At 52.7% G+C, this 24,534-nt stretch overlaps 2 protein-coding genes across 6 annotated transcripts in view; both read left to right on the top strand.

The window, feature by feature from the left end:
- The first annotated feature begins 667 nt into the window (after positions 1 to 667).
- On the top strand, positions 668 to 4,086 carry LOC129653944 (left-right determination factor 2-like). Of its 2 annotated transcripts, XM_055583576.1 has the most exons (5): positions 668 to 917; positions 2,145 to 2,175; positions 2,275 to 2,391; positions 2,588 to 2,830; positions 3,130 to 4,086. In XM_055583576.1, exons 1-5 carry the CDS (start codon positions 668 to 670, stop codon positions 3,491 to 3,493), a joined length of 1,005 nt encoding a protein of 334 aa, XP_055439551.1. In that variant the 3' UTR covers positions 3,494 to 4,086. The 2 variants fall into 2 exon arrangements, with proteins under 2 accessions (XP_055439551.1, XP_055439549.1); XM_055583574.1 differs by having other exon boundaries at positions 2,145 to 2,391.
- Positions 4,087 to 5,950: 1,864 nt separating this feature from the next.
- TMEM63A (transmembrane protein 63A) overlaps positions 5,951 to 24,534 on the top strand; it is a 36,607-nt gene continuing 18,023 nt past the window's right edge. For 2 of the 4 annotated variants that reach the window (XM_055582007.1, XM_055582004.1), the window contains exons 1-9: positions 6,471 to 6,584; positions 9,889 to 10,057; positions 11,871 to 12,069; positions 14,446 to 14,525; positions 16,621 to 16,684; positions 17,652 to 17,689; positions 22,594 to 22,736; positions 23,689 to 23,740; positions 24,143 to 24,251. In XM_055582007.1, coding sequence (XP_055437982.1) covers positions 11,884 to 12,069; positions 14,446 to 14,525; positions 16,621 to 16,684; positions 17,652 to 17,689; positions 22,594 to 22,736; positions 23,689 to 23,740; positions 24,143 to 24,251 — 672 coding nt within the window. In that variant the 5' untranslated portion in view covers positions 6,471 to 6,584; positions 9,889 to 10,057; positions 11,871 to 11,883. Of the gene's footprint in view, positions 6,011 to 6,470; positions 6,585 to 9,495; positions 9,788 to 9,888; positions 10,058 to 11,870; positions 12,070 to 14,445; positions 14,526 to 16,620; positions 16,685 to 17,651; positions 17,690 to 22,593; positions 22,737 to 23,688; positions 23,741 to 24,142; positions 24,252 to 24,534 lie in introns of those variants that run through there. The other 2 variants (XM_055582006.1, XM_055582005.1) reach the window with 2 other exon arrangements.

The following is a 24,534-nucleotide window of genomic DNA, read 5'->3' as shown; positions in this document are numbered from 1 at the left end:
AGAGGATGAGGTTCCTTATTGGACAAAATCCCATTGGTACTAAATTATCCCAGGCTCCCTTGTCTAGGAAGGTCGCCCCTTCCCCCCTAAGCACTGGGAAAAACATTGGGTTTTCCAATTGTGGACAGCCCAGGAGCTCAACAGCCCCCAGGAGTCCTTTGAGCACCAGGCTCAGATGCTCATCCTTGTAGGCAGAATCGGTCCTTAGCCAGAGAGCCAAGGTGTTGGTGTGCACACACAGGAGCTGTAGCAAGAATCAGGACTCTAAGTCCACACCAGGGACTGGAGTTTGCTCTGTGACTGAGGGACAGGGAAGAGAGCACATAGAGATCCTTGCCTCTTCTTCAGGGAACAAGCTTTTTAATTTAACTGGTCCAGCAACCCCGGCCGAGGTAGAGGCACCTGACCACAGTAATACCATCTGTCCACAGTCTAGACAGCCCCCTCCTCGGGCTCAGGGACCTGTCTGGATGCTGAGCTCCCAGGAGGTCTGAGGGGTGTGACCTCCCTTCCTCCCAGCCTCTCCCCCCTCCCACCACCCTGGCCCAGCCCAGGGCTGCTATAAAGCTGGCCCAGCCTGGCTCTCAGCACACCCCGCTGCTGGGACCCTCCTGGAGCCTCCTCTGGGGACACATCCACTCTGCCCCTCCTTCTCCCCAGCAGCGCCATGCGGCCGCTGTGGCTCTGCTGGGCCCTCTGGGCGCTGCCCCTGGCCTGCCCCGGGGCGGCCCTGACCGAGGAGCGGATCCTGGATAGCCTGCTGCAGCAGCTGCACCTCAGCGAGGTCCCCATCGTGGACAAGGCCACCGTGGAGGGGCTGGTCATCCCCGCCCACGTGAGGGCCCAGTATGTGGCCCTGCTGCAGCGCGGCCACGGGGTACGCTCCCGGGGGAAGAGGTTCAGCCAGAACTTCCGAGGTGAGGCCTGCCCTCCTGCTGCAGCCTGGTCCTTGTGGTGGTGGTGGTGATGGTGGTGGTGGTAGCTGTCTGGGGTGCAGGGTCCAGAGGGCGGTGAGGGGGTACCATGGCCTGTGAGGATGGTGGGTCTGGGCTCCTGGTCTCTGTCTGCACTGAGGACCCCGCCTCTCAGGGCCAGGAGGAGCTGGGCCGGCTGGACTGGCTGACAAAGCCAAGGCAAGAACAGGGAATCATGGGGCAGGAAGCAAAGTGGAAAGAAGAGAGATTAGAGAAGAGAAGACAGATGGTCAAGGTGCCTTTGTGCTAGGGGACAAAGAGGCTGGCCTCCGCAGAGTGTTGCCTTAGAGGGAAAGGACCTCTGCATTCAGTTATCACCTCTGGTATTTGTTTTTGGACAAGTCTCCCAACAACTCTTGCGTTTCTTGAAATGAGATTAAATTAGCTTTGACTACTTCCCAGAGTAGTGGGTATTTTATGAGATGGAAGGTACCAGGTCTGAGTCCTATGGCAGCCTCTCACCTCCCCAGGGCTGAGGACACCCACAGATAGACCAGGCCAGGCGCCTGGGGAGACCAGGAGGCCAGTGCTGGACACCTCAGCAGGGGTGACTGCTGGCAGCCATGGGGCTGGCTGATCAGGTGATCGCGCTGCCAACCTGGAGCCTCAGGTGCTGGGATGGATTGCTGGGGCCTCTGAAGAGGGTGTTGTGCCTGACCTCACCATTTCCCTCAGGGCTCGGTAATTCCACAAAAATTGCCCCTGTTCCTTTTCACCCGCAAGAGTCCCCTCACCAAGCAGGGAAACGAAAGTAAATTCAGAGCTCTTTCTCTGCCTCTTAGGAAAAGCCGGTTTCAGCTGGTGACTGTAGGTTTTCACTGGCTGGTCCTCAGCCTTCCACTCTCCATTCCCACTCCTGCCCCTTTGCCTAAAGAAGCCTGCAGGTCTGCAGTCTTCACTCAGAGTCCCAGCCCTTGCTCAGTATCCCAAAGCTGCCCCTCCCCTCACTAGTGGTGAGGGGGGTCACCACTAGTAAACAAGCCCCAACCCCAGATGATGGTTTTTCTAGGAGTGGAGGTGCTCTGTTTCTGGCCTGGCCCATCAGTTTCCCAGCCTCCAAACTCTCCCTGGGGATTCCTGGGGAAACCCTGTTCGCTCGCCCTGAGCCCTGCATCCTCAGAGCTCGCCTGGTGCTCGGAGGGGCCCCGCTGACTCCGCTCCTGTCCCCAGAGGTGGTCGGCAGGTTCCTGGAGTCCGAGGCGTCCTCGCATTTGCTGGTGTTCGACATGGAGCAGCGGCTGCCGCCCCGCAGCGAGCTGGTGCAGGCCGTGCTGCGCCTCTTCCAGGAGCCGGTCCCCAGGGCCGCGCTCCGCAGACACGAGCGCCTCTTCCCGCGCAGCGACCGCGCCCGGGTCACCGTCCAGTGGCTGCACGTCCGCGACGACGGCTCCAACCGCACCGCCCTCATCGACTCCAGGTGCGGAGGTCGCGGCTGAGGTGTGGGGCTGGGGGGAGGAAAGGAGGGCTGGGCCCGGGGCGGGAGGAGGGGCGGCTCGATCCCGGCGGGACACCCTGGAGCGAGTGGGAGAGGTGCCGCCCCCGGGGCCACCCCGGGCAGTCCCAGTCCCCACGCCTGAGCGCGGGCCTGTGTCTCCCTCCGTGCGGTGTCGCAGGCTGGTGACCATCCACGAGAGCGGCTGGAAGGCCCTGGATGTGACCGAGGCAGTGAACTTCTGGCAGCGGCTGCGCAGCCCCCGGCAGCCGCTGCTCCTGCAGGTGTTGGTGCAGCGGGAGCACCTGGGCCCGCTGGCGTCCAGCGCCCACAGGCTGGTCCGCTTCGCCCCCCAGGGGCCGTCGAGCGGCCGGCAGGGGGAGCCCCAGCTGGAGCTGCACACCCTGGACCTCAGGGACTATGGGTAGGTGCTGTGGGTCACTGAGGGTGAACCTATTTTGAAACGGGCAACTTTATAGGGTGCTGTGGGAATGAATGAATATATAAAATATCTCCTTCCACTCTTGGGAGTAATGTCAGCTCTAATTATCATTTTGGGGGTTATTTCTAGTTATCCATCCTTATCATAAATATCCAACATTTTGAACATAATGAGAGATGGCTCATAAATCTTTCCAGGTGTCCCACTAGGTCTCATCCTGGGCCCCATGACCCCTGCCCTCTCAGCTGACCTCTGACTCTGCCTCTCTTTGCTCCCCACAGAGCTCAGGGAAACTGTGATCCTAAGGCACCAGTGACCGAGGGCACCCGCTGCTGCCGCCAGGAGATGTACATTGACCTGCAGGGGATGAAGTGGGCTGAGAACTGGGTCCTGGAGCCCCCAGGCTTCCTGGCCTATGAGTGTGTGGGCACCTGCCAGCAGCCCCCAGAGTCCCTGACTTTCAAGTGGCCTTTTCTGGGGCCTCGACAGTGCATCGCCTCGGAGACGACCTCGCTGCCCATGATTGTCAGCATCCAGGAGGGAGGCCGACTCCAGCCCCAGGTGGTCAGCCTGCCCAACATGAGGGTGCAGATGTGCAGCTGTGCCTGGGATGGGGTGCTTGTGCCAAGGAAGTTGGAGCCATAGGTGTGGGGTATAGTCATCGAAGGACTTGGCTTGTGTGTGTGTTGAAACTGTTCCAGGCGCCAGAAGCAATGGGGATGACTGAACTGATGATGGCATGTGCTCTGCGCTTCGTACTGAGTTCTGACCAGTCAGCTCGCCTTCTGATTTTTGTTTCTCAGGAACAAGACTCCTTGGACACTGGGAGCCCCTGCCCAATCTTCTCTCTTTGACATTTTTTCACTGCACTGTATCCTAAGCACTTACCTGTGTAGATTTTGTAACCTAAGAAGAGAAACCCCAATTTGTCATTGTTTCCTTGTCCTCTTATTGGACCTGGGCTGAGCTCCGTGATATGGCTGGGAGATACAATTGCTGCTCTGGGCTTAAAAATCTGTAGTAAGTAGAGGTTGTGCATTCCTAACTCAAATAATAAGGGTATTCTGCAAGAAACAAATAAAATACATTTTATTCTGTTTTATCCAGAACCCTGCAAATTGTGAGAGAACAGAAAGTTCTGTAGGAATTAGGTCAACCAGATTAGAAAATTAAGGAAAAGACTTTAAAAGACTTGCTCAAGTCTTTTAAACTTGCTCAAGTTAAGTGATACAGGATGCTAGGATTGGAATGCATTGATTCTAATGTGCCTGTCCTCTTAAGATTGAGGCAGAACTTTTTTTTGTCATTGCTGTTGATATTTTTACTTTTCTTGGCACAGGGAGTGGGCTTTATTTCCATTCTAACTGATACAAAATTTTTAAAATCTGTGATCAAAATCATCATCTACAGGAATGTGAATCACTCCTTTAGATTTGAGGGTAGATAAAGGGAGCAAATGATAAAATGCTGATGTAAGATTTTAGAATGCCAAGATTACACTGGCTTTAAACGGAGTTTGATATAGGGTTCAGGCCTGGGGTATGGTTGTCTTGGATTCCTTGCTTATCTTTACAGCTCAAATTAACTGTAAATTCTACATCCTCTAAATTCCCATTTTCTTCTCTATCAGATAGGAACAATCCTTGACTTCTCTGTACTTCTACTGGAAATTTAAAGAAGTAGTGTTTTTATAAGCACTCCACATGCTGCCTGACACATAGTGGGGCTATGGTTATCTCACCTCACATGTTGATCTGTCTAACCTTCTCTTGATTTTGAAACAACCTGCTGCTGCTGCTGCTAAGTCACTTCAGTCGTGTCCGACTCTGTGCGACCCCATAGACGGCAGCCCACCAGGCTTCCCCGTCCCTGGGATTCTCCAGGCAAGAACACTGGAATGGGTTGCCATTTCCTTCTCCAATGCATGAAAGTGAAAAGTGAAAGTGAAGTCGCTCAGTCATGTCCGACTCTAGTGACCCCACGGACCGTAGCCTACCAGGCTCCTCGTCCATGGGATTTTCCAGGCAAGAGTAATGGAGTGAGGTGCCATCGCCTTCTCCGTTTAAACAACCTACTGAAAGTCAGTTTAGAAATCCCTTCCCTCTCTGAAATCAAGGATCCTAACTTTTCTTTTTGTCAGTGTCTCCACCAATGTAATCACTGGGGTTAGAACCTTATACTTCCCTGGACCCCACGGCGCAGGCCAGGGGTGGCTGCAATCATTGAGGAAGGGGAAGAATAAGGACACAAGGTGGAGGATATGCGGGGAAGAGAGTGGACAGAGTCCGTCTGAGGCGCCAGGGGCCACACGCAGGCACCTGCTGGAGGTCAGCTGTGGTTCCTTGGCCCCTGGAGGGAACCGCAGGAGGAGAGATGGTCAGGCGCTTACGGGTAGGACAAGGGCTGTGCTGAGCACAGAGGTCAAGGGCAAACTCTGGAAATAACTAGTGACTGGGGGTTGGGGAGAAGGAGGAAGCCAGCAAATGGGTCAGAAAAGCACTGCTAGAGAAGCAGAAGACACCCCCGCCAGGCTCCCTCCAGAGATCCCCAGGCTGGCTGGGGAGAGAGATAAGGTGAATACATTTACCATGACAACAAAAGATGAAAGCCCAGAAATGGAAGAGAGGTCAGAGCCCTGCAAAACTGTGCAGGTACAGAGTGCGGAGCTGTTCAGGATTCACCGATTTTTAGTGCTGGAAGGGACCTGAGAGAAAGCTTTGGTCCAACCCCCTGCGGAAACGGAGGCCTGCGGAGGAGGGCAGATTGCTGCAGCCGGGGGGCTGTGCTCTTTGGTTTCACTGGGGGCGCGGTCCTCATTGAACGCCGACCTGTGTGTTGCCCAGAGCACACCCCGGCGCCCTCGAGGAGCTTACAGTCCAGCTGCGGGGGCTGCTGCTCATACGGAACTCTCTGGGACCCAGAGCTCAGCGAGCTGGGCTAGAACGGTGACCCTGGCGGCCCAGTATTGGCAGTTCCGGCTTTGGCTCCAGGGCACCGCCGGCAACACTGCGACTTCTATTTGGAGCCAAACGTAGGAACCCCCCGGCTCCCCCCCCCCCCACCCCGGCCCCAGGGCTTTCACTGTCAGGCTATTCAGAACGATAGCGGAGCCGTAGTCTTCCGCTCTGGGAACCAGGTGACGACGGACTACGTGGAGCCGAGGTGCGGGCTGAGCCCACCCGATTTCCCTATTCCCCCCTACCCGGCCCCGATACAGGCGGGCCTAAGAGCTGGTCTAGGAAATTCAGTGCACTACAGAAAAATCAAGAACTTTCGCCGACGCGCTGCCCCCACGTCCCACGGATGTGACCACCCTGTACTAGGCCCGGGGCTCCCCAAGGTGTCTGTCGGGGGTAGGGGGACGCGCCGGGGGGCCGGGGAGAGGAATCAGCCCTGGCGGCACTCTCCTCGGTCTCAGGACACGAGCTGGCCGGGCCGGGACCTGCAGACTTCAGGGAGGCGCAGTGAGCTCAGCTCAGTGGCCCCGCGGCCGGGCCTGGACGGAGGATCGCCGAGGGGCGCACAGCGCCGGGGGCGGGAGGCGGCGGCAGAGCTAACACCCACTCGGGCGTAGCTGCAAATTGAGCAAGCCGTGGACGCGGCTCTGCGCATGTGCAGGAGAGCGGGGAGTTTCACTTTATAACTTTTAAGTGGTCAGGACGCAGCCCCGCCCAACCAGGTGGAGCCAGACAACTTCTGGTCTGCCCGGGTCGCTGCGCCGCCGCCGCCGCCGCAGGTAAAGGGGAAGGGGCGTTGAGAGGGGGCATGACGCCTTCCTCCTTTCCCCGAGACGGGCAGGACCCGGGGTCTACGCCAGGGTGCCACGTCTCGTGTCTGGTTCCGGGGTGAGGCCCTCGTGCCTCCGCAGTCCCAACTCCGGAGCAGGGGTGACCGAGTGGCTGGGAGGAGAGTGTCTGTCCCCGGGCTGCGCAGACCTCGCGCCCCGCTTCCAGCGTCGCGCCTGATGCCTTTACGCAACTTCCCAATCCAAGGCTCCAACTTTTCGCTTTTAAGGCTAATCCCTTTCTCTTCCCACCCTCTCTCTGGGAATTTGTCAGCTGAACTCGACCTCCCAGCCTAGCCCGGGGATCTCAGCCCAGGGGCTCTTTTTTCTCTAAGCGAGATATGCGAGGTGGGCCTGGGTAGGGGCTGAGCATCTGAGTCCCCTGCCCCTGGGAAGGTAGAAACCACTCTTTGGAGTCCTGAGGAGGGAAGCTAGGGGTTTTGGAGGATAAGGGGAAGAGGAGAACTCTGCTAAGAAACCAAAAACGTAGAGGTCCCAATACCTGATAAGCCTGGCTACCTGAGACTCTGGGGTGGCCTCTCTTTCAGCTCAGTTGGTATTCTGAAAAACAGGAGACCACAGGGGTATACAAAATGACACCCCTTCCCCCTTTGCTTCCTTCTGCGCTGAAGTTATGTGACTGTATCCAGCCCCAAAAGTGTGGAAGGTTTGAGGTTAAGCAGTGGATTGTGCTCACCAGTCCAGGCCTAGTGTGTACAAAGGGGCTGTGTGTGGGGGCATCCTGAGGACTTCTTGGGCCCTGACTCAAGCAGAGTTGTGGACTCTTGTTGGGGATGAGGAAAGACTCTAGGTCATCTCTTATTGGAGAAACTACCCGTATTTCCCTCTTCTCCTCCATGCTTGCCTTTCTACTTCCCTCCTCTGACACCTCTCAGAGAGTCCTGAGTCTGCTGCTATCTTGAGGTGGAGTATACAGAAGGAGAGGCTTCTTTCTGCCTTCACACACCTCTTGTCTGGGCTTCCCTGGTAGCTCAGATGGTAAAGAATCCACCTGTAATGTGGGAGACCTGGGTTCGATCCCTGGGTTGGAAGATCCCCTGGAGAAGGGAATGGCTACCCACTCCAGTAGTCTGGTCTAGAGACTCCCATGGACAGAGGAGCCTGGCAGTATATAGTCCATGGGGTCACAAAGAGTCAGACTCAACTAAGCAACTTTCACTTCACTTCACCTCTTGTTTGTTTAGTTTATGGGCAAAGATCTCCCTTGGGTGTTCATTGTGCTCTAACAGGAAAGATGTCAGATGGGGTTTTGCTATCATGTTTCCCATTGTCTGGAGAGGTGACTTAAAATGAAAGCAGATTTGGAGTGCCCTTGAGGGTTCAATTCTTTATGGGCATTGCCTCCCACTCACCCTGCAGGAAGAACTTCATTGTCTCCATTTTACGGAGAAGGAAGCCAAGGCACAGAGTGGTGAAGCCACGTGGTGCTGGGAGCCTCACTTCAGAGCCTGCTCAGGGCTTCAGTCCACTGCAGCGGGACTCTGGGCCATTTCCCTAGTGCTCCACTGCTGCAGTCTGTGGAGGTGAATGGTTGTCCAGGTTCCTGGACTCTGTTTGGTGGGGCTTGAAGGAGAAGTTTGCAACCTGCCATCTAGAACATCAGAGTCTTCTCTTATGGCAGAGGACCTGGAACTGTTCTTCGCCCTGCCATCGTAGTAACAAAATCAGAAGATTTGGTGATGATAAAAATACCCTGAATTTGCAAGAGCTGATGATGCTCACACATTCTGCTCCTGTTTGTGGCAGGGAGGCACAGAGATCTTCTGGTGTGCTACAGGGGCCAGCAGCTGCCAGTTTGTATGGGCAAGGGGTTAACATGGGTGGCTGACTTCTTTCGCAGTTTGGGGAATGGCCATCGCATTGAGCCCTCTGTCCCCCCACCACAACCAGACTCTGGGGTGTATGTGGGTTGAACTTTGAGTTGGGTCCTGAGTCACCTGCTGCTCACCTGACCCCAGGGCCTCAGCAGTATATCTTGGCTTCCCTGAATGAGATGATGAGCAGAGAGCTCCCTAGAGAAGGGATGGATAAGACCAGGCATTTACAATATGTATCTGACAAATATGGGATGACTGAACATGACCAGGCAGGGCACCCATGGCCACAGGGCCTAATTGCTGGTTTGGCCCCTGCCCAGTGCTGTCAGTCTTTCAGCCACTAAGCCAGCTCTCTCCCAGTTGCCACCAGCTGAGTCTCCTTCTCTGCCCCTCCTGCTCCTCCTGAGCCTGGGGGAGGGGGGGGCTGCCCTGTGGTCGATATGTTGCCAGCTGCCCTCTCAGCATGCCCGTTGGGGAGGATGCAGGGGGCTGGCCTTGGAGGCACTGTGATGGTTCCGCAGTCTTGCAGACGTGTAACAGGCGGAGACAGACCTCAACTAAGCAGAAAGGTCTGAGAGACACTGCGGGCCCCCAAAGCCATGCCTGCACCTGGAGGGCGCAGAGGGGACAGGCCACCTCTGAAGATCCCTGAGGTTTCATCCCAGGCTGGCTGGCTGACCTCACTGAGTCCTTCTTATCAAACCTTGTTAAACTACCCGGGGGAGCCTGTTTGACTTAGAGGCATGACAGGGGCGGAAAAGTTGGGGAGGAACCTAGGTCCCTGCCTCACATTAGACTTCTGCTCTCTCAAAGCTCCACACAAAGCAGAATTGGTGAGGCGCCCCCCACCCTCCACCACAGCAGCGCCTCTTGCTCTTGACAATACTCCCTCTGTGACCATTTTATGGGGATTTTTTTCCCCCTACTTCACTGTTCAGGCCTTCCTTGTTGGTTCTGTTGCCTTTTTTTTTTTCCTGATTCTAGTCTTTGGGGGACCTGGAGAAGCCTTCCCAGCTACCCTTGGGGCCTGTGTGAGGTCCTGGACTCCGTCTTCCCAGAGCCTACAGCTCCCAGTGCTGCTGTGGGAGGAGTCCCAGTGCCCTGGGCTCACCAGGGCCTTGAGCCCTCGGACAAGAGGGGAAAGGCTGGAGCTTCAGGTGATGCTGGGGAGGAGAGAGGAGAGGAACAGGGTGCACAGAGGAGGGTGGCCCCTTCATAGCGCTAGGTGCCTGGAGAGAGAGCCAGGACACGAGGGAGCCCGTTGGGAAGAACCGTAGGCTCTGGACGAGTGTTTGAGTTCCGAGACACCGGGCAAGTGTGAGTGCAGGGGATGTGTGCTGGAGGGTTTCACACCGGAACCCTGGCCTGGGTAAAGAACAGCTCCCACGTGACTCTGGTTGTCTCCTGTGTTCCTTCAGGGAAGTCTTCAAAGGCTGGTGCCCTATGACCTCCATCAGAAAAGCCCAGCAGGAAATGAGCAGTGGACCCGAGGCAGCTTGGGAGGCGGCCAGGGCCACTGCTGCTTTTGCCAGCGCCAGTTGAGGCCCTCTCCAGGGGACACATCCACATTTCCTTCCCCAGCATCTGGTAAGTGTGGGGACAGGAAGGAGGGGCAGGCCTTCGCCAGCCAGCGTCAGGCTGGGTGTTGCATTGGGGCGGTGCCACTGGGTGGGGTTTAAAGGAGAGAAACTAAGACCATCTGTTTCCCAGAGGCAGCTTTTGTGACTCTGCGCAGGGCCAGCAACTCCATGGCTCTGCCATCACACCCTCCAGCCACTGCCAAGTCTCTAATAGGGATGACAGAATGACTTGGCCTCTTGGAGAGTCCTCCCATGCCCCCGGACGTACCGTCTCCCTCATGCCTCCTGCATCTCCTGTCCTGTGTGCATGAGATTGTCCCAAAAGAGCCGTCCCAGCGGCCAGAATTGGAAATCACTGGCTCCCTAACACACACCCAGGCTGTATTACTGCATAGTCCAAATATCTGTCTGTTCTCTATACCGTTTCTTGTCTCCCAGATTTTTGCCCCTCTAACATGTAGGAAGACAGACTTAGCCAAAGTCCCCCGGGAATCTAGTCTAACTAGATTTAAGGAGATGGGACCTTGAGAGGAAGGGATGCTGAGCATTTTTCCAGGCTCTTCAGCTGCAGACAGTGTGAAAGCAGGCCAGAACCTGGGCACTAACGCCGGGGCCTTCGGAGTTTGGAGATTTCCATTAGTTTCACCTGCGGTTACCAGGCGTCTCTGAAAGGAAAGGTCAACAACCAGCCTGGAGCAATATTTGCTTTGGAAATGCTGGACCTTCCAGAAAGGCCAGGAGTGTAAGAATGAGAGGGCAGAGCCCGGGGAGTGCTCCAATGATGCACAGTGGGTGACTCAGGGATCCCTGAGGAGGCTTGGGGCCCTGTCCTCCTCCTCCCCCTAGTCCACCTCCTCCCCCTTTGCCTTCTCTGTCTCCTCCTCTCTGCTGCTCTTTCCCTGCCTTTTTTTTTTTTTTTAATCTTTCTTTCTTTTTAAAACATATTTATTTGGCTGCATTGGGTCTTAGTTGCATCATGTGGGATCTTCATCAGCACACGGATTCTCTGGGTGTGGTGCATGGGCCCCAGGGCATATGGGATCTTAGTTTCCTGACCAGGGATGGAGCTCACATCCCCTCCATTGCAAGGCTGATTCTTATCTACTGGGCCACCAGGGAAGTCTCCTTCTCTGCTTTTTAATCTCTCACTGAACAGGTGTGGGTAGTCAGCTGCAGAGGGAATGTGGCAGAGCAGAAAGAGAACTGGCATCTGAGACCCAGAAGGCTGGGTCTGAGACTTGACTCTGCCCTGACCAGCTCTTTAATCTTAATGGAACTCTTAAGGCCCTGAGCCTCAGTTTCCAAGTATATGGCATGGGCCTATCCTTGAGTTCCCAGCTTGACATCTCTTGAGCTCTTGTCCATGGGCCAGTTGTTGCATTTGGACACTCTTCCTCCTCTGTTGATTCCTCTGCCCCATCCTGTCCCCTGCCTTCACTCCAGGCCTCCCAGGGCCACTCCCACCTCTTACCCCTCAGGAATGACTTCCTGACAGTCATCCCTGAGGCTGGAGGAACTTGGCACACCTTAGGCAGGCTCCTGTCCTTCCCTTTCCTCCTATTCATCCCTGCCCTTGGGGAGGCAGCCAGCTGTGTCCTGGGTGAGCCATCTGCCCCATCCATCTGACCCTTGGGCTGCATCCACAATGGAGCTATTCTCTGTAGACTCTGCGGGGCACTCAGGGCTGGTGTCTGCCTCTACCGGATCCCTGTGCCTCAGCAGCCCCGGTGGAGACACCCGCCCTTGGCTCTGCTGGCGCTGGCTGCAGAAACCACTGGAGAGTTGGTGCCCTGACTCTCTGTTGGGTCTCCTTCTCCAAGGAGGACCAGCGTGATGACCGACTCCCCTTTCCTGGAGCTGTGGCAGTCCAGAGCAGTGACCATCCGCGAGCGGCTGGGCATCGGGGACCAGGCCAATGACTCCTACTGCTACAACTCGGCTAAAAACAGCACCGTGCTCCAGGGGGTCACCTTCGGGGGCATCCCCACTGTCCTGTTCATAGATGTCACCTGCTTCCTGGTGAGACCCCCGGGGATCATGTCAGTTATTTGTTTAACACTAACCCCCTCCCCCACCACAGGGCTTTCTGGGAAACTCAGGTGAGGAGCCAGACATCCCTGGGTTTAAGTCCCAGTTCTGCTTCCCGGCTCTGTAACCCTGGGCGTATTACATAGCTTATTGGGGCCTCAGGTTTTTGCTCTGTGAAAGGGGGGTAATAATTCTTATCTCGGAGATTCTTGGAGAAGGTTAAATAAGGCGAAGCATGTAAAGAATGTACATTACTGCTCTTTTGTTTATTATCATTGTTACCACGCTGTCAGCCCGTCATGTGTCTAAGGCCCTTAGGAAGGGTCACTCTGCTGGAATGAGAGAGGTGACTGGAGAGTGTGGATGAGAATTAGAGCAGCTGCAATTCCCAATTTATAGATGTCACCCTTGTTCCCCACTGGGGTCCTTGGGCCTTTAGAGAATCAGACGTGGAGAAAAGGAGAGAACTGGGGGAAGGAGAGTATGCTTTGTTAGCTCCTCACAGTGGACTTTTGTTAATTCAGACCTGCTTGTTCCCAAAGACCCCCACCACCATCACCCAATTTGAAATATGCCGTCTTCCCCCCTAGACTGGCTCAGACTTGCTAGGTGTGATTTACTGGGGTGCAAGGGCACCTTCTTTTCAAAAGTGTCCAAGGGATGGTTGGTCCCTCTTGTCACCTTCTCCTCACATGTAGTGGAGACCATCTGGGTAACCGAGGTAAGAGGGGTGGAGGGAGTGGACCCCCTGGACTGCTTTGGACCAGAGGCACCTGGGAGAGGGGAGATAGGGTATCTTAAGGTGCATGCTAAGTCACTTGGGGGCCCCATTGTCCTAAAGGAGGCGGCTATCCATCCCAAGTTTACTTGCAGGGAAAATGTTCATAGGAAGAGAGGAAGGGAGTTTTCCATTTTCCTCCCTAGGATTAAGGTCTTAATTGTTGCATTAGAGTTTTGGTACATTGTTGATCTTCTACTGGCAGATATGGAAACCTGTGTGCTACTCATGTTGCTTTACCATAAAGGGCTCTTTAAGTGTCAAGTAACCTACCTCTTTGGGCCAAAACCCATTCATAGGTTGAGAACAGTCCTCTCTACCAGGCGTGGTTGGGCAGGGGGAGTAGGCAGGAGTGTGGTGATGGATTTCAGTGTGGGGTTAATGGAGGAGGGTGGTTCTGGAGCTGTTATCCAGCGTCTTCAGGGAGGGGAGAGTCAGGGCCAAGGAGAGAAGTCAGGAGACACAGGCTGGGGTGGGTCTGTCTTGAACAGGGTTTGATGAGAAGAGAGAGTCACTCTCCGTTGGAGTGTGCTAGTGGGGTAGATTTTTATTGCAGGAGATTTGGGGATTGGAGCCAGAGGAGCCTGAAAGACATCAAGTCATGGGAAACACCCACACCACTTGAGCCAAGGCAGCAGCCAGGGCAGAGGGCTGGCGCTCATTGAGCGGCTTTCATATTTTTCTGATGACAAGACTCACCTGCCCTTGAAACTGTATCACCAACTTCCACCTTCACCTTGAGAAAATTCAGCTGGAACTTAGCCACTCTGGAGTCCAAAACCCACATTTAAAAACTGAGTCCCTGACCAGGGCATTCAGGGATATGCTGATTAAAATGTGTCTTTCTACCTCCCTGGATTTTGAAGGGAGGGAGCCTGTCCAGGGTGGGGAGAGAAGCAGGAGTAGGGCAGAGGACCTGCAAAGGAAGGGAGGAGAGAGTCTAGAATCCATGGTTTTTAGAGTGTAAATGGGGTTAGACTTGAGTCCAGCCCCTTCCATTGCCATTGGGCATGCAGGGCTGTGGATGGCCCCTGCTTGTGGAAGCCAAGCCAGCTAGCACTGGGCCTTTGGTGGGCGTTGCCCCCACATGCTCTGTGCCAGGGTCCCCAGGGCTTGGCTCCTGGAGAACCAAACTCAAGGTAAAGATCTGACCACTTCTAGCTCAGCCTGTGGGTGAGGGGCTCTGCTATCGTGGTTCTGTGATTAAAAATGCAACCTGATGTGAAGGCAGGAGCTGGTCCCCAGGGGTGCTGTTAGGGCCTTCCTGCTCAGGGGCCCTTGCAGGCAGACCAGGGCTGAGGAAGGCTGTGGCTGCTAGTACTGCCTTGAGAGCAAAGGATAGGCCCTGGGAGCTTGACTTGGAGGCCACCAGGGCAAGCTCAGCATCAGCATTGATGGGGACAGGAGCTGGTGAAGAGGGTGAACGCAATGTTGAGCTCTTGAGCTGTGTGGCCTCGGGCAACTCAGTGCCTTCTCCGGTCCTCTAGCCCTCTTGAGTCTAGGCGGGTGGCCTTTGCCCCGAAGACAGCTGTCTCTTCTAATTAGAAGCCATTCAATAAGATTTTACTTGGTTTCTTTTCTACTTTTAGTTTTTAATAGCGGCATTTTCCATCATAAGAAGAAAATTCTGGGATTATGGTCGCATTGCCCTGGTGTCAGAAGGAAACAGGTAAAAAGACTCATTATTTCAAGTGTGTGTATGTGTAGGTGGGGGGATGGGGAGAGAGAGCATGAGAGGCTGGGAGGGGCTTGTGAAGCCCACCAGGCTTAGCCCACATGTGTTGCCAGTGTTAGATGGTGCTCATTAGTATGTCTGCCAGGCCTGTACCAGAAACTGTTGTCTCTGCTGTTTACCACAGACCCGTGAGGTTAGCCTCGGTACCTTCTTTGTGGTGGGGAAAAAACTAGGGCCCACACGCCCAGCTCTCCCTTGGGGCTTAGGGCTGGCCATAGCCATGAACCTTCTGCTTCAGACTACAGAAGGAATCTAGTTGCTTCAGATACTTAAGGCTTTCATCATCAAAGAAGGATGGCTGCTTTCTTCCTTGCCTTGAACATTTCCAAGTGTATCTTCTTTGAGATTAATTAGTTTGGGGCTGGGGACAAGGAGAGCTGGGTTGGGAAGGGCAGCAGGGCTGCAGGCGAGCTGCTCCCGTCCCCAGGGCAGGGTCCGCCCGTGGCCCGAATCCACCAGCTTCAGAGGGTCTGCGTCAGAGCACAGACTGCCTTGGCCGGGACTCAGGCCCTTCCACCTCCACCCTGGGCTCTGCTGGCTCTCTGCGCATGTCACCTCAGGGCGGAGAAAGAGTTCTAGGTCTGCACAACTAGAATTTCCAGCTCCATCGGCTCCCCCTCACCCCAGGATTTTGTGTCAGATGCCGAAATAGGAAGTGAGTGGGGAAACAAAGACAGGCCCGGGCTCCCTGTCCTCGGCCTCCCCAGGGGTTCCCCAGGCAGGCCCCCACTCTTGCTCCACAGGTGGCTCCTGTGTTGAAATGTGGTCTGTGCAGGAGGGTCGATGGGGGTTGTCTATCGATGCCCCTCCTTTCCCCACAGTCTCCACTCTGGTTTTGCAGAAGCCTGAGGGTTAGGCTCTGGGGCCTCTTGCTTCAGCTGTATGTGAGCCTTGGGCCATTTAGGGGAACTTTTGAAACACCTGGTACATTTTTGGCACATTCACCCTTAGGAGGACTGAGTGCATGCATGCATGTGTGCTTGGTTGCTCAGCTGTGTCCGACTCTGCAATCCCACGGACTATATAGCCCACCAGGCTTCTCTGTCCATGGGATTCTCCAGGCAAGAATACTGGAGTGGGTTGCCATTCCCTTCTCCAGGGGACCTTCCCGACCCAGGGACTGAGCCTGGGTCTCCTGCATTGCGGCAGATTCTTGACCACCTGAGCCATCAGTATTACTGAGTACTACAGCAGAATAGGGCACCCGGAAATCAGGAGACACCCCCACTTCCATGGCTGTGTCATCTTGGTCGGGACCCTGAACTTGAGCTCGTTGGATTGTTTCCTCTGGCCCTTTCTTGCCTGGAGGATTACCGTGAAGGTCGTATAAGGCAGTTCTCTGGAAGGGCTTTGACAGTTGAGTTTCACCAGGGCTTGTGCCATTAGAAGTGGGTTAGTGAAGCTGGGAGCAGGAAAACAGAGAGAAACAAAACTTAGCATGTTGCAAATACCTCAAATCGGGAGCACACGGGAAGCTTTTATGGGTTACTCAGAAGAAAGGATGTGCCCAAATTAACAACGTAAAATGCCCCAATTTGTCAAGTCCAAAATACATGCTTTGGACATTTTCTCATCTATGAGATTAGGTGCAACCTGTTATCAGTGGTGGTCATAATTTAACTGACAGCATCCTTTCCTTTGTAGTGGTTCAAAAAATAATTGTGCCATTTACAACCAGAGCTGTCTTAGATTTAATAAGATAGTATTTATTCCAAGTTTTACTTGCTATGTTGGGAAATATATTGTAAACAGGCAACGCTTTGATGTCACTTTATGTATATCAGTCACAGGGCTGAGGTTCAAGGGGGTGAAACACAGGATGGTCCATTGACACCCTGGCCCCCTGTTCTCCATCCCACATAGCAGAGTTTCATGTCTCACCGTTCCTTGCAGTGGTCAGTGTCTTTGCCTATATTTTTATGAAGGCCAGTAGCTTTGGTCCTGAGCTCCAAGAGGGAGCAAGATACTAGACACAAGTTTACAAACTTTTAAAATAACTATCTGTCATTTTCCCCTTTTGTGTTTCTAGTGAGTCCAGATTCCGGAGACTGTCGTCTTCCTCTTCAGGGCAGCAGGACTTTGAAAGCGAGATGGTTGGTATTTAAGGGGCTGGTGTGGTTGTGGCTGGGAGGCAGGGCTTTGCATGGATGGGCAGGAATGAACTGGCAGGGAGAGGGCAGTTGTACTCCCGGTGAGCTGCTAACTTCGCACCCTTGACCTTGAGTGGCAAATCTGGTGACAGCGCTTCTCTGCTTTGACAGAGGCACCTGAACTTGAGGATTACTATGGCACAGATGGCGGCTGAGTGACCCACGATCAGGACACTTGACTGACTCTCAGGCACAAGGCTGCAGCACTTGTCTGTGTTACCACATTTATGACTTTGTGTGACAGTTAATTATTAACTTGCCTGCTGGTTTATGAGTCGGCTGCAGGCAGGAACTAAGTCTTATCCAGCTCTGTTCCCCATCTCCTGACACCCAGGAGGTCCTAAGTAACTGGCGAATGAATGACGAGCAAATAATTGTCTTTCCCAACTGGGTGACAGTCCAACTTTAAGGCGAGCTAAGTTTAAGAGACGTGTTGGACATTAAAACCCACGACACCCTGTCCCTCTCTAAACCCCGCTCCAGGGAACTGTCCAGTTAAGCAGGCTTGTTTCCTTGGCTTTGTCTTGCATCTCATTCAGTCATTTTGAAAAGAACAGAAGCCCTCATCAACTTCTTCAGAGTGACGCTGAACTTTCATCAGCTCTTGATTTGAATTTCACCATTGGACCCAGAAGCCTGTATAATTCCACAAATTGTCAAAACTTGAGAGGTTTTCCCAAGATTTTCAGGCCCAGGATGCACGTTGCCAAGGACTGGGAGCATGCAGATTCTGTCGTATTTGAACAAGAGCGTTGCTTGCTGAATTGGGGACAGAAGTAATTTGTTGTTTGTTTGCTTATTTTTATATAAAACAGGAAGTTAGATGGTTGTTTAGTGTCAAAGCTGATGATTGTATCTGCCTCCGAAAAACAGAGATTATTGGAAGCTAACCCCTGTTCTCCATTTCCAGGGATTGTGCTCCTGGCTGACCGCAATCTTCCGCCTGCAGTGAGTACAGCGCGGGTGGCTGGGGATGTCTTGTTTGGGTGGGTTTGTTTGGGTGTTTGGCCAGTCAGGAGGAGAGAGCCAAGGTGCTGATCCTGCTGCTGCTGCTGCTAAGTCGCTTCAGTCGTGTCTGACTCTGTGCAACCCCAGAGACGGCAGCCCACCAGGCTTCCCTGTCCCTGGGATTCTCCAGGTAAGAACACTGGAGTGGGTTGCCATTTCCTTCTCCAATGCATGAAAGTGAAAAGTGAAAGTGAAGTCGCTAAGTCGTATCTGACTCCTAGTGACCTCATGGACTGTAGCCCACCAGGCTCCTCCGTCCATGGGACTTTCCAGGCAAGAGTACTGGAGTGGGGTGCCATTGCCTGAGCCGGAGTCTCTTAGATACTTTTCAGGCCCAAAGCAGTATGTGGGGGCAGAGAATTAAAGTGGCCCAGGCAGCCTCTATGCAAGCTAATTAAAGCTAATTTTTTGCTTTAGGCAGTAATTCTGTCTGCTTACCATTTATCACTGATATATTTGCATGGAAGTTCTTCTAGGCAGCATCATATGTCTTTGAATTGGTGAACAATGGAGAAATAATGATTGTTTAATATATTCAGCTCATTTGGTTAAAAGTTTGCTGTTTTTCAAAACTTGGACCCCTTGGAGAGAAAGAGGTGCTTGGGGCCCAGTTAGTTGCGTAGCATGGGATTGGCAGTCATGATACGGGGCTCGGCTCTCCTGCCTGTGGTGTGTTCTATCCCATCTGAGAGGTCGGTGTTGTAAGATGCACGCTATTTTACACAGCACCGAGAATGAGAAAATGCTTTCTATTATGCTGTGATCAGCTATGATCCCACCCCATTTCAGAGATGTTGAAATATGAAAAGATGTTGAAATATCTTAGAACTGATGAAATGTGGTAGTTCCAGGACATTGGGTAAATCCTTCTCTCTGGCCTTCAGTTTTCTCAACTAAGCTGAGAAACACAACATTGTAAAGCATTTGTACTCTCCCTGCCCTTGCACACCCAAAAAAAGACTGAGAGCAACAGCTGCTCTGCCTAATTCAGGTGCATTCATATGTGTGAGACCATGTTATAAAGAGCTGAGGTTGCTGAGGGTTGTTCTCAGGGGAAATGGCAGGAGGCAGTCTGTGCAGAATAAAGCAGAGAAATCTGTTCTGAGGCCAGAGGAAGCAGGAGGAAAGGTTCCTGGCGGGGAGGAGAGGACTGAGGTCAGGAAGGGTGGATTTGCTAGCGTCTCCCATCCCTGCCCATTATGAAATCATGTCAGTGTTTCTTCTTTGCATTGGAAGTTGTCACACTCTGTGTAGTAAGTCTATCACAGACAGAAAAGAATCAGCAAGAAGAAATTTTAGTCACCCCTAGCCCTACCTCTGAAAGGTACCTACCTGGCGCGTTTTCTCCTGCTCCGCCACTCTCCATATCACTGCTGGCTGGGGCTCAGGCGATCCCCACCCTGGACTGTGGCCCCCAACTCTCCACCTGGATCGGGTTGGGGCAGAACAGAAATTTTGACTCATTGTCTTCATGATGACTAGAAAAGACTGCTTACAGTTTGTTCTATAGTCCACACCTATGGTTTCCATCTTTCCATGTCCCCTTCCAGTGTAGACCTCACTGAGTGGGGCTGTAACCTATACAGCTGTGTATTCTGCTTTGTCGTATTAATGCTATTTGTTGTTCAGTTTCTACGTTGTGTCTGACTCTGACCCCATGGGCTGTAGCACACCAGGCTTCCCTGTCCTTTATTATCTTTTGGAGGTTGCTCAGACTCATGTCCATTGAGTCAATGATACCATCCCACCCATCTGGTCCTCTGTCACCCCCATCTCCTCCTGCCCTCAGTCTTTCCCAGCATCAGGTCTTTTCCAGTGAGTTGGCTCTTCCAATCAGGTGGCCAAGTATTTGTTGAGTAAGCACATGTTATGGCAAAGTATATAGATTTTGGTAGTTTATTTAGAAGTGAACACAGTGTAATCAGTTGCAGTGTTTTTCCTCCACCTAGGCAGTAAAAAGGAGGGATCTTAGCAAGCATCCCCACCCAGTGCCAGGTAGGCATCAAGCCTTGATCCTCACTGCCCCTTGTATGCCTGCTGAGTGGCCAGATAGCCAGCAGGTAGCAGCCTCTCCACTTTAGGTCCCAGCCTCCCGTGGTTCCTGTGACCCTCTCTGGAGGTGGCTTAGCTGGATTCAACTGTGGTCTGTCTGTGTAGCTGAAGAGCCCACTCGCCATACCATTCACCACACCTTTCAGACCTGCCTTTTTATGCTGTTCAGTTCGGTTCAGTTGCTCAGTCATGTCTGACTCTTTGCGACCCATGGACTGCAGCACGTCAGGCCTCCCTGTCCATCACCATCTCCAGAGCTTGCTCAAATTCATGTCCATCGAGTTGATGATGCCATCCAGCCATCTCATCCTCTGTTGTCCCCTTCTCCTCCTACCTTCAATCTTTCCCAGCATCAGGGTCTTTTCAAATGAGTCAGTTCTTCGCATCAGGTGGTCAAAGTATTGGAGCTTCAGTTTTAGCATCAGTCCTTCCAATGAATATTCAGGACTGATTTCCTTTAAGATTGACTGGTTTGATCTCTTTGCAGTCCAAGGGACTCTCAAGAGTCTTCTCCCACACCACAGTTCAAAAGCATCAATTCTTGGGCACTCAGCTTTCTTTATGGTCCAACTCTCACATCCGTGCATGACTACTGGAAAAACCATAGCTTTGACTAGATGGACTTTTGTTGGCAAAGTAATGTCTCTGCTTTTTTATTTTTTTCTCTCTGCTTTTTAATATGCTGTCTGTTACTGCTGCTGCTGCTGCTAAGTCACTTTAGTTGTGTCTGACTCTGTGAGACCCCATAGACGGCTGTCCACCAGGCTCCCCCATCCCTGGGATTCTCCAGGCGAGAACGCTGGAGTGGGTTGCCATTTCCTTCTCCAATGCATGAAGGTGAAAAGAGAAAGTGAAGTTGCTCAGTTGTGTCTGACTTTTAGTGACCCCATGGACTGCAGCCTACCAGGCTCCTCCGTCCATGGGACTTTCCAGGCAAGAGTACTGGAGTGGGGTGCCATTGCCTTCTCCGAATATGCTGTCTAGGTTATTTATAGCTTTTCTTCCAAGGATAAGTGTCTTTTAATTTCATGGCTGCAGTCACCATCTGCAGTGATTTTGTAGCCCAAGAAAATAAAGTCTGTCACTGTTTCCATTGTTTCATCATCTATTTGCTATGAAGTGTTGGGACCAGATGCCATGATCTTCGTTTTAAGCCAGTTTTTTCACTCTCTTTCACTTTCATCAAGAGGCTCTTTAGTTCCTCTTTGCTTTCTGCATAAGGGTGGTGTCATCTACATATCTGAGGTTATTGATATTTCTCCCAGCAATCTTGATTCTAGCTTGTGCTTCATCCAGCCTGGCATTTTGCAGGGTATATTTTGCCTATAAGTTAAATAAGCAGTGTGACAATATACAGCCTTGACGCACTCCTTTCCCGATTTGGAACCAGTCTGTTGTTCCATGTCCGGTTCTAACTATGGCTTCTTGACTTGCATGCAGGTTTCTTAGGAGACAGGTAAGGTGGTCTGGTATTCCCAACTCTTGAAGAATTTTCCGCAGTTTGTTGTGATCCACCCAGTCAAAGGCTTTGGTGTAGTCAATAAAGCAGAATAGATGTTTTTCTGGAACTCTCATGCTTTTTCTATGATCCAACAGATGTTGGCAATTTGCTTTAGCCCTTTCTTACTTGAGCTCTTCCTTTCTTTTCTTTTGGCTGCACTGGATCTTCCTGTGGCACCCAGGCTTCTCTTGTTTCAGTGTATGGGCTCCTCTAGTTGTATTGTGTGGGCTTAGTTGTTCCACAGCCTGTGGGATCTTCGTTCCCCTACCAGGGATCTCACTCACAGTCCCCTGCATCGGAAGGCAGATTGTTAACCTCTGGAGCACCAGAGTAGTCCCTCCTGGAGTTCCTTCTTCCCAGTGCGGTGCTTTCCTGGACTTCTGAGACCAAGACCCTCAGGGTACCTTCATGTCAGGAAAGAGAAATACCCCCCATGCCTTCTCCCTCCGTAGCAGGAAGGTCTGGCTGTCAGAAACCAGAATTTTAGTTTTCTGAGTGCCCAGATGACCCAGAGCCTCCAGATATAGCACTGAGGGTGGGAAGGGGTGGAGCAGGTTGCCCCCGCCCAGCTCTGGGGCCACAGCAGGGACAGGCAGGAAGCAGGGCTGGTCGGGTGGACAGAGCCTTGCAGTGTTTGAAGCAGTGACCTCACGTCTCTCTCCTAGTTTGTCTGAGGGAGACGGGAGGAAGGGTGGGGCTGTGAGCCTGACACACACAGCTTTGCTCAGAAGATTCCCAGCAGCCCTCTTGTCAGCGGCTCTGCTTGTTCATGGATGCAGGAAAGGGCTGAGGGATAATTGTACTTACACACCTCACTCCCATACAGATGTAGGCACAGATGTTTCTAGAGACAGTAAGTGGAGTGGTGGCAGGTTCTTTCATCCAGGAGAATGGGGTGGAGGCTGAGAGGCAGGCTCTGGAGTTCACGTCGTAGCTCTGCTGTTACAGGCTGGGTGATTGTAAAAGGTTTATTTTTTAAAAATGTTTATTGTTTATTTGACTGTGCTAGGCCTTAGCTGTGGCACGTAGGATCTAGTTCCCTGACCAGGGATCAAACCCGGGCCCCCTGCATCGGGAGCATGGAGTCTTAGCCACTGGACCACCAGGGACGTCCCAGATGGTAGACATTAATGTGATTTTTCTGTTCCTGTTTCCTCACATGTAATATGGTGGTCAGATTGGGACCAACCTCCTGAACGGTCATGAGTTTTAAATGAGATAATCTGCGAGAGGCCTCAGGGGCCTGGCCCGGTACCACTGCTCATTCGGATTCTGTGTGTGTCTTGGCCAGCGACGACCAGATCCTGGAGTGGTGTGGGGAGGACGCCATTCACTACCTGTCCTTCCAGAGACACATCATCTTCCTGCTGGTGGTGGTCAGCTGCTTGTCACTGTGTGTCATCCTGCCCGTCAACCTCTCGGGGGACTTGCTGGGTAAGGACTCCTCGTCTTGCCTGCGTTGGGCCCCAGGCAGGGCATCAGCCCTGGAGAAAGGGCTCATGGTGCTGGGTCAGAGCCCCGGCATTCCTGCTGAACTCAGATGTGAGAAGGTCTCAGGGTGACTTTCTGAACTGGCCCATTTGATTAAAGATCTGGTGGAGAATCTACCCCAAACCTGGACCAAGAGTTGGGGACTCTAATATTTAAGTAGGAGGAAGACCTCAAGATTTGCAAGATCGGAGCTTTCAGAGTGTGTTTCATAGCTTCCTGTCACCACCCAAATCAGGTGGCCACAGTTAGTGGATCTGGAAGATGGTTGTGATGCTCATAAAAATCCGAGTGTGAAATTCTATTTCCAAGCACCCGTAGGACTCCAACATCCAAAACGCCATTGTAAATCTACTTCTTTTTTTTTTTTAAGGGTTTTTGATGTGGACCATTTAAAAAAAAATCTTTATTGAATTTGTTATAGTATTTCTTCTGTTTTATGTTTCGGTTTTTTTTTGGTTCTGAGGCATGTGGGATCTTATTAATAATTCCCTGACAAGGGATCAAATCTGCACCCCATGCATTGGAAGGTGGATTCCTAACCACTGAACCGCCAGGGAAGTCCTATTAATCCACTTCTTATACCCAGTGATTCCCAGATTTGGTTTTGGGAACAGCTTAGGATGTTTCTAGATTTCCAAAGGGATGCCACGAGAATCTCAAAGCAAGATGAAGTCAAATTTTGACTTCAGGTAGGTTGAGAAGAAGTTGTCAGGAGCATCTTGGAGTAAAGCAAAGGTCTTGGGTGGTGTAGCTCTGAAGACTGGACAAGCGTCACCATCCTCGGACTGGTTTGGATATCGTATCCTTCCCCTCCTCAGAGCTCCACAAACCAAGGCTGCTCCCCTTACCCCCGCGTGTCTCTAGTGTGACCCTGAGTATCTGTGCTTCTCTGCAGACAAAGACCCTTACAGCTTTGGGAGGACGACAATCGCAAACCTGCAGACTGAGTGAGTACAAGGTGGCCGGGCGTGAGGGTGCTGATGGGTGAGACCAAGCAGAGGGTGGACTCTGGAGCCCAGGAGAGGCCAAAGCGAGGGGGTTAGCATCCCAAAGCTTCTTTGCTGCTAGCACCTGTCACGGCTATGGGCGTGGACACGCCCCAGGCTGCTGCTGTTTTGCAGTGGGTCTTAGGAGACCCGGGGGTGTCACGTGGGGCTGGGGTGCATTTGCCAGCACAGTGCCCTCTATAAAGGGGCACTGGCCATGCCATCTCTGTCAGAGGAATCTGTTTTGATGAAGCCTTTGGCCTTCAGCTCAGGGCCATGAAGGTAACCAAGCCCAGCCCCTGCCCTCCAGCCCCTGCTTGGGGCCCAGCCTTGATGGCAGGTGCTGTTCCCCTCTCCCCACAGCAACAACCTCCTCTGGCTGCACACCGTCTTTGCTATCCTTTACCTCATCCTCACTGTGGTCTTCATGCGACACCACACCCAGTCCATCAAGTACAAGGAGGAGAGCCTGGTGAGTAGGGGGTAGTCTGGGCATGTGCTGGGGAAGGTCTCAGGTGGGAGCCAGAAAGGAGTGCAAGGGGGGCCTCAGGCTTGCATGTGTGTGCTCAAAATTGGCATTTAGAATTTTTTTTGTTTGCTAGATTGTTTTAGGATTTGGCTATTACCCACTGTTTTGCCAACTAGCCTTTAGATTGTGGGGTTTGGGCTTGTATTTACTGATTCTAAGTAACTTCCAAGAAGTTTGACTTGATAGCAGCTCCTTCTCTCTTTGCAGCCCACAACTTGATGGGGGT

Source organism: Bubalus kerabau, chromosome 5 (genome assembly GCF_029407905.1).
Source record: "Bubalus kerabau isolate K-KA32 ecotype Philippines breed swamp buffalo chromosome 5, PCC_UOA_SB_1v2, whole genome shotgun sequence".
Lineage (NCBI taxonomy): Eukaryota > Metazoa > Chordata > Mammalia > Artiodactyla > Bovidae > Bubalus > Bubalus kerabau.
Note: the sequence above shows the minus strand (reverse complement) of the source record. Positions and strands in the feature narration are given on the sequence as shown.

Coding starts and splice junctions, on each gene's coding strand:
- LOC129653944 (XM_055583574.1), top strand. CDS start 668: ATGCGGCCGCTGTGGCTCTGCTGGGCCCTCTGGGCGCTGCCCCTGGCC. Junction 918..2,144: donor GTTCAGCCAGAACTTCCGAG/GTGAGGCCTGCC, acceptor TCCTGTCCCCAG/AGGTGGTCGGCAGGTTCCTG. Junction 2,831..3,129: donor CTGGACCTCAGGGACTATGG/GTAGGTGCTGTG, acceptor TGCTCCCCACAG/AGCTCAGGGAAACTGTGATC.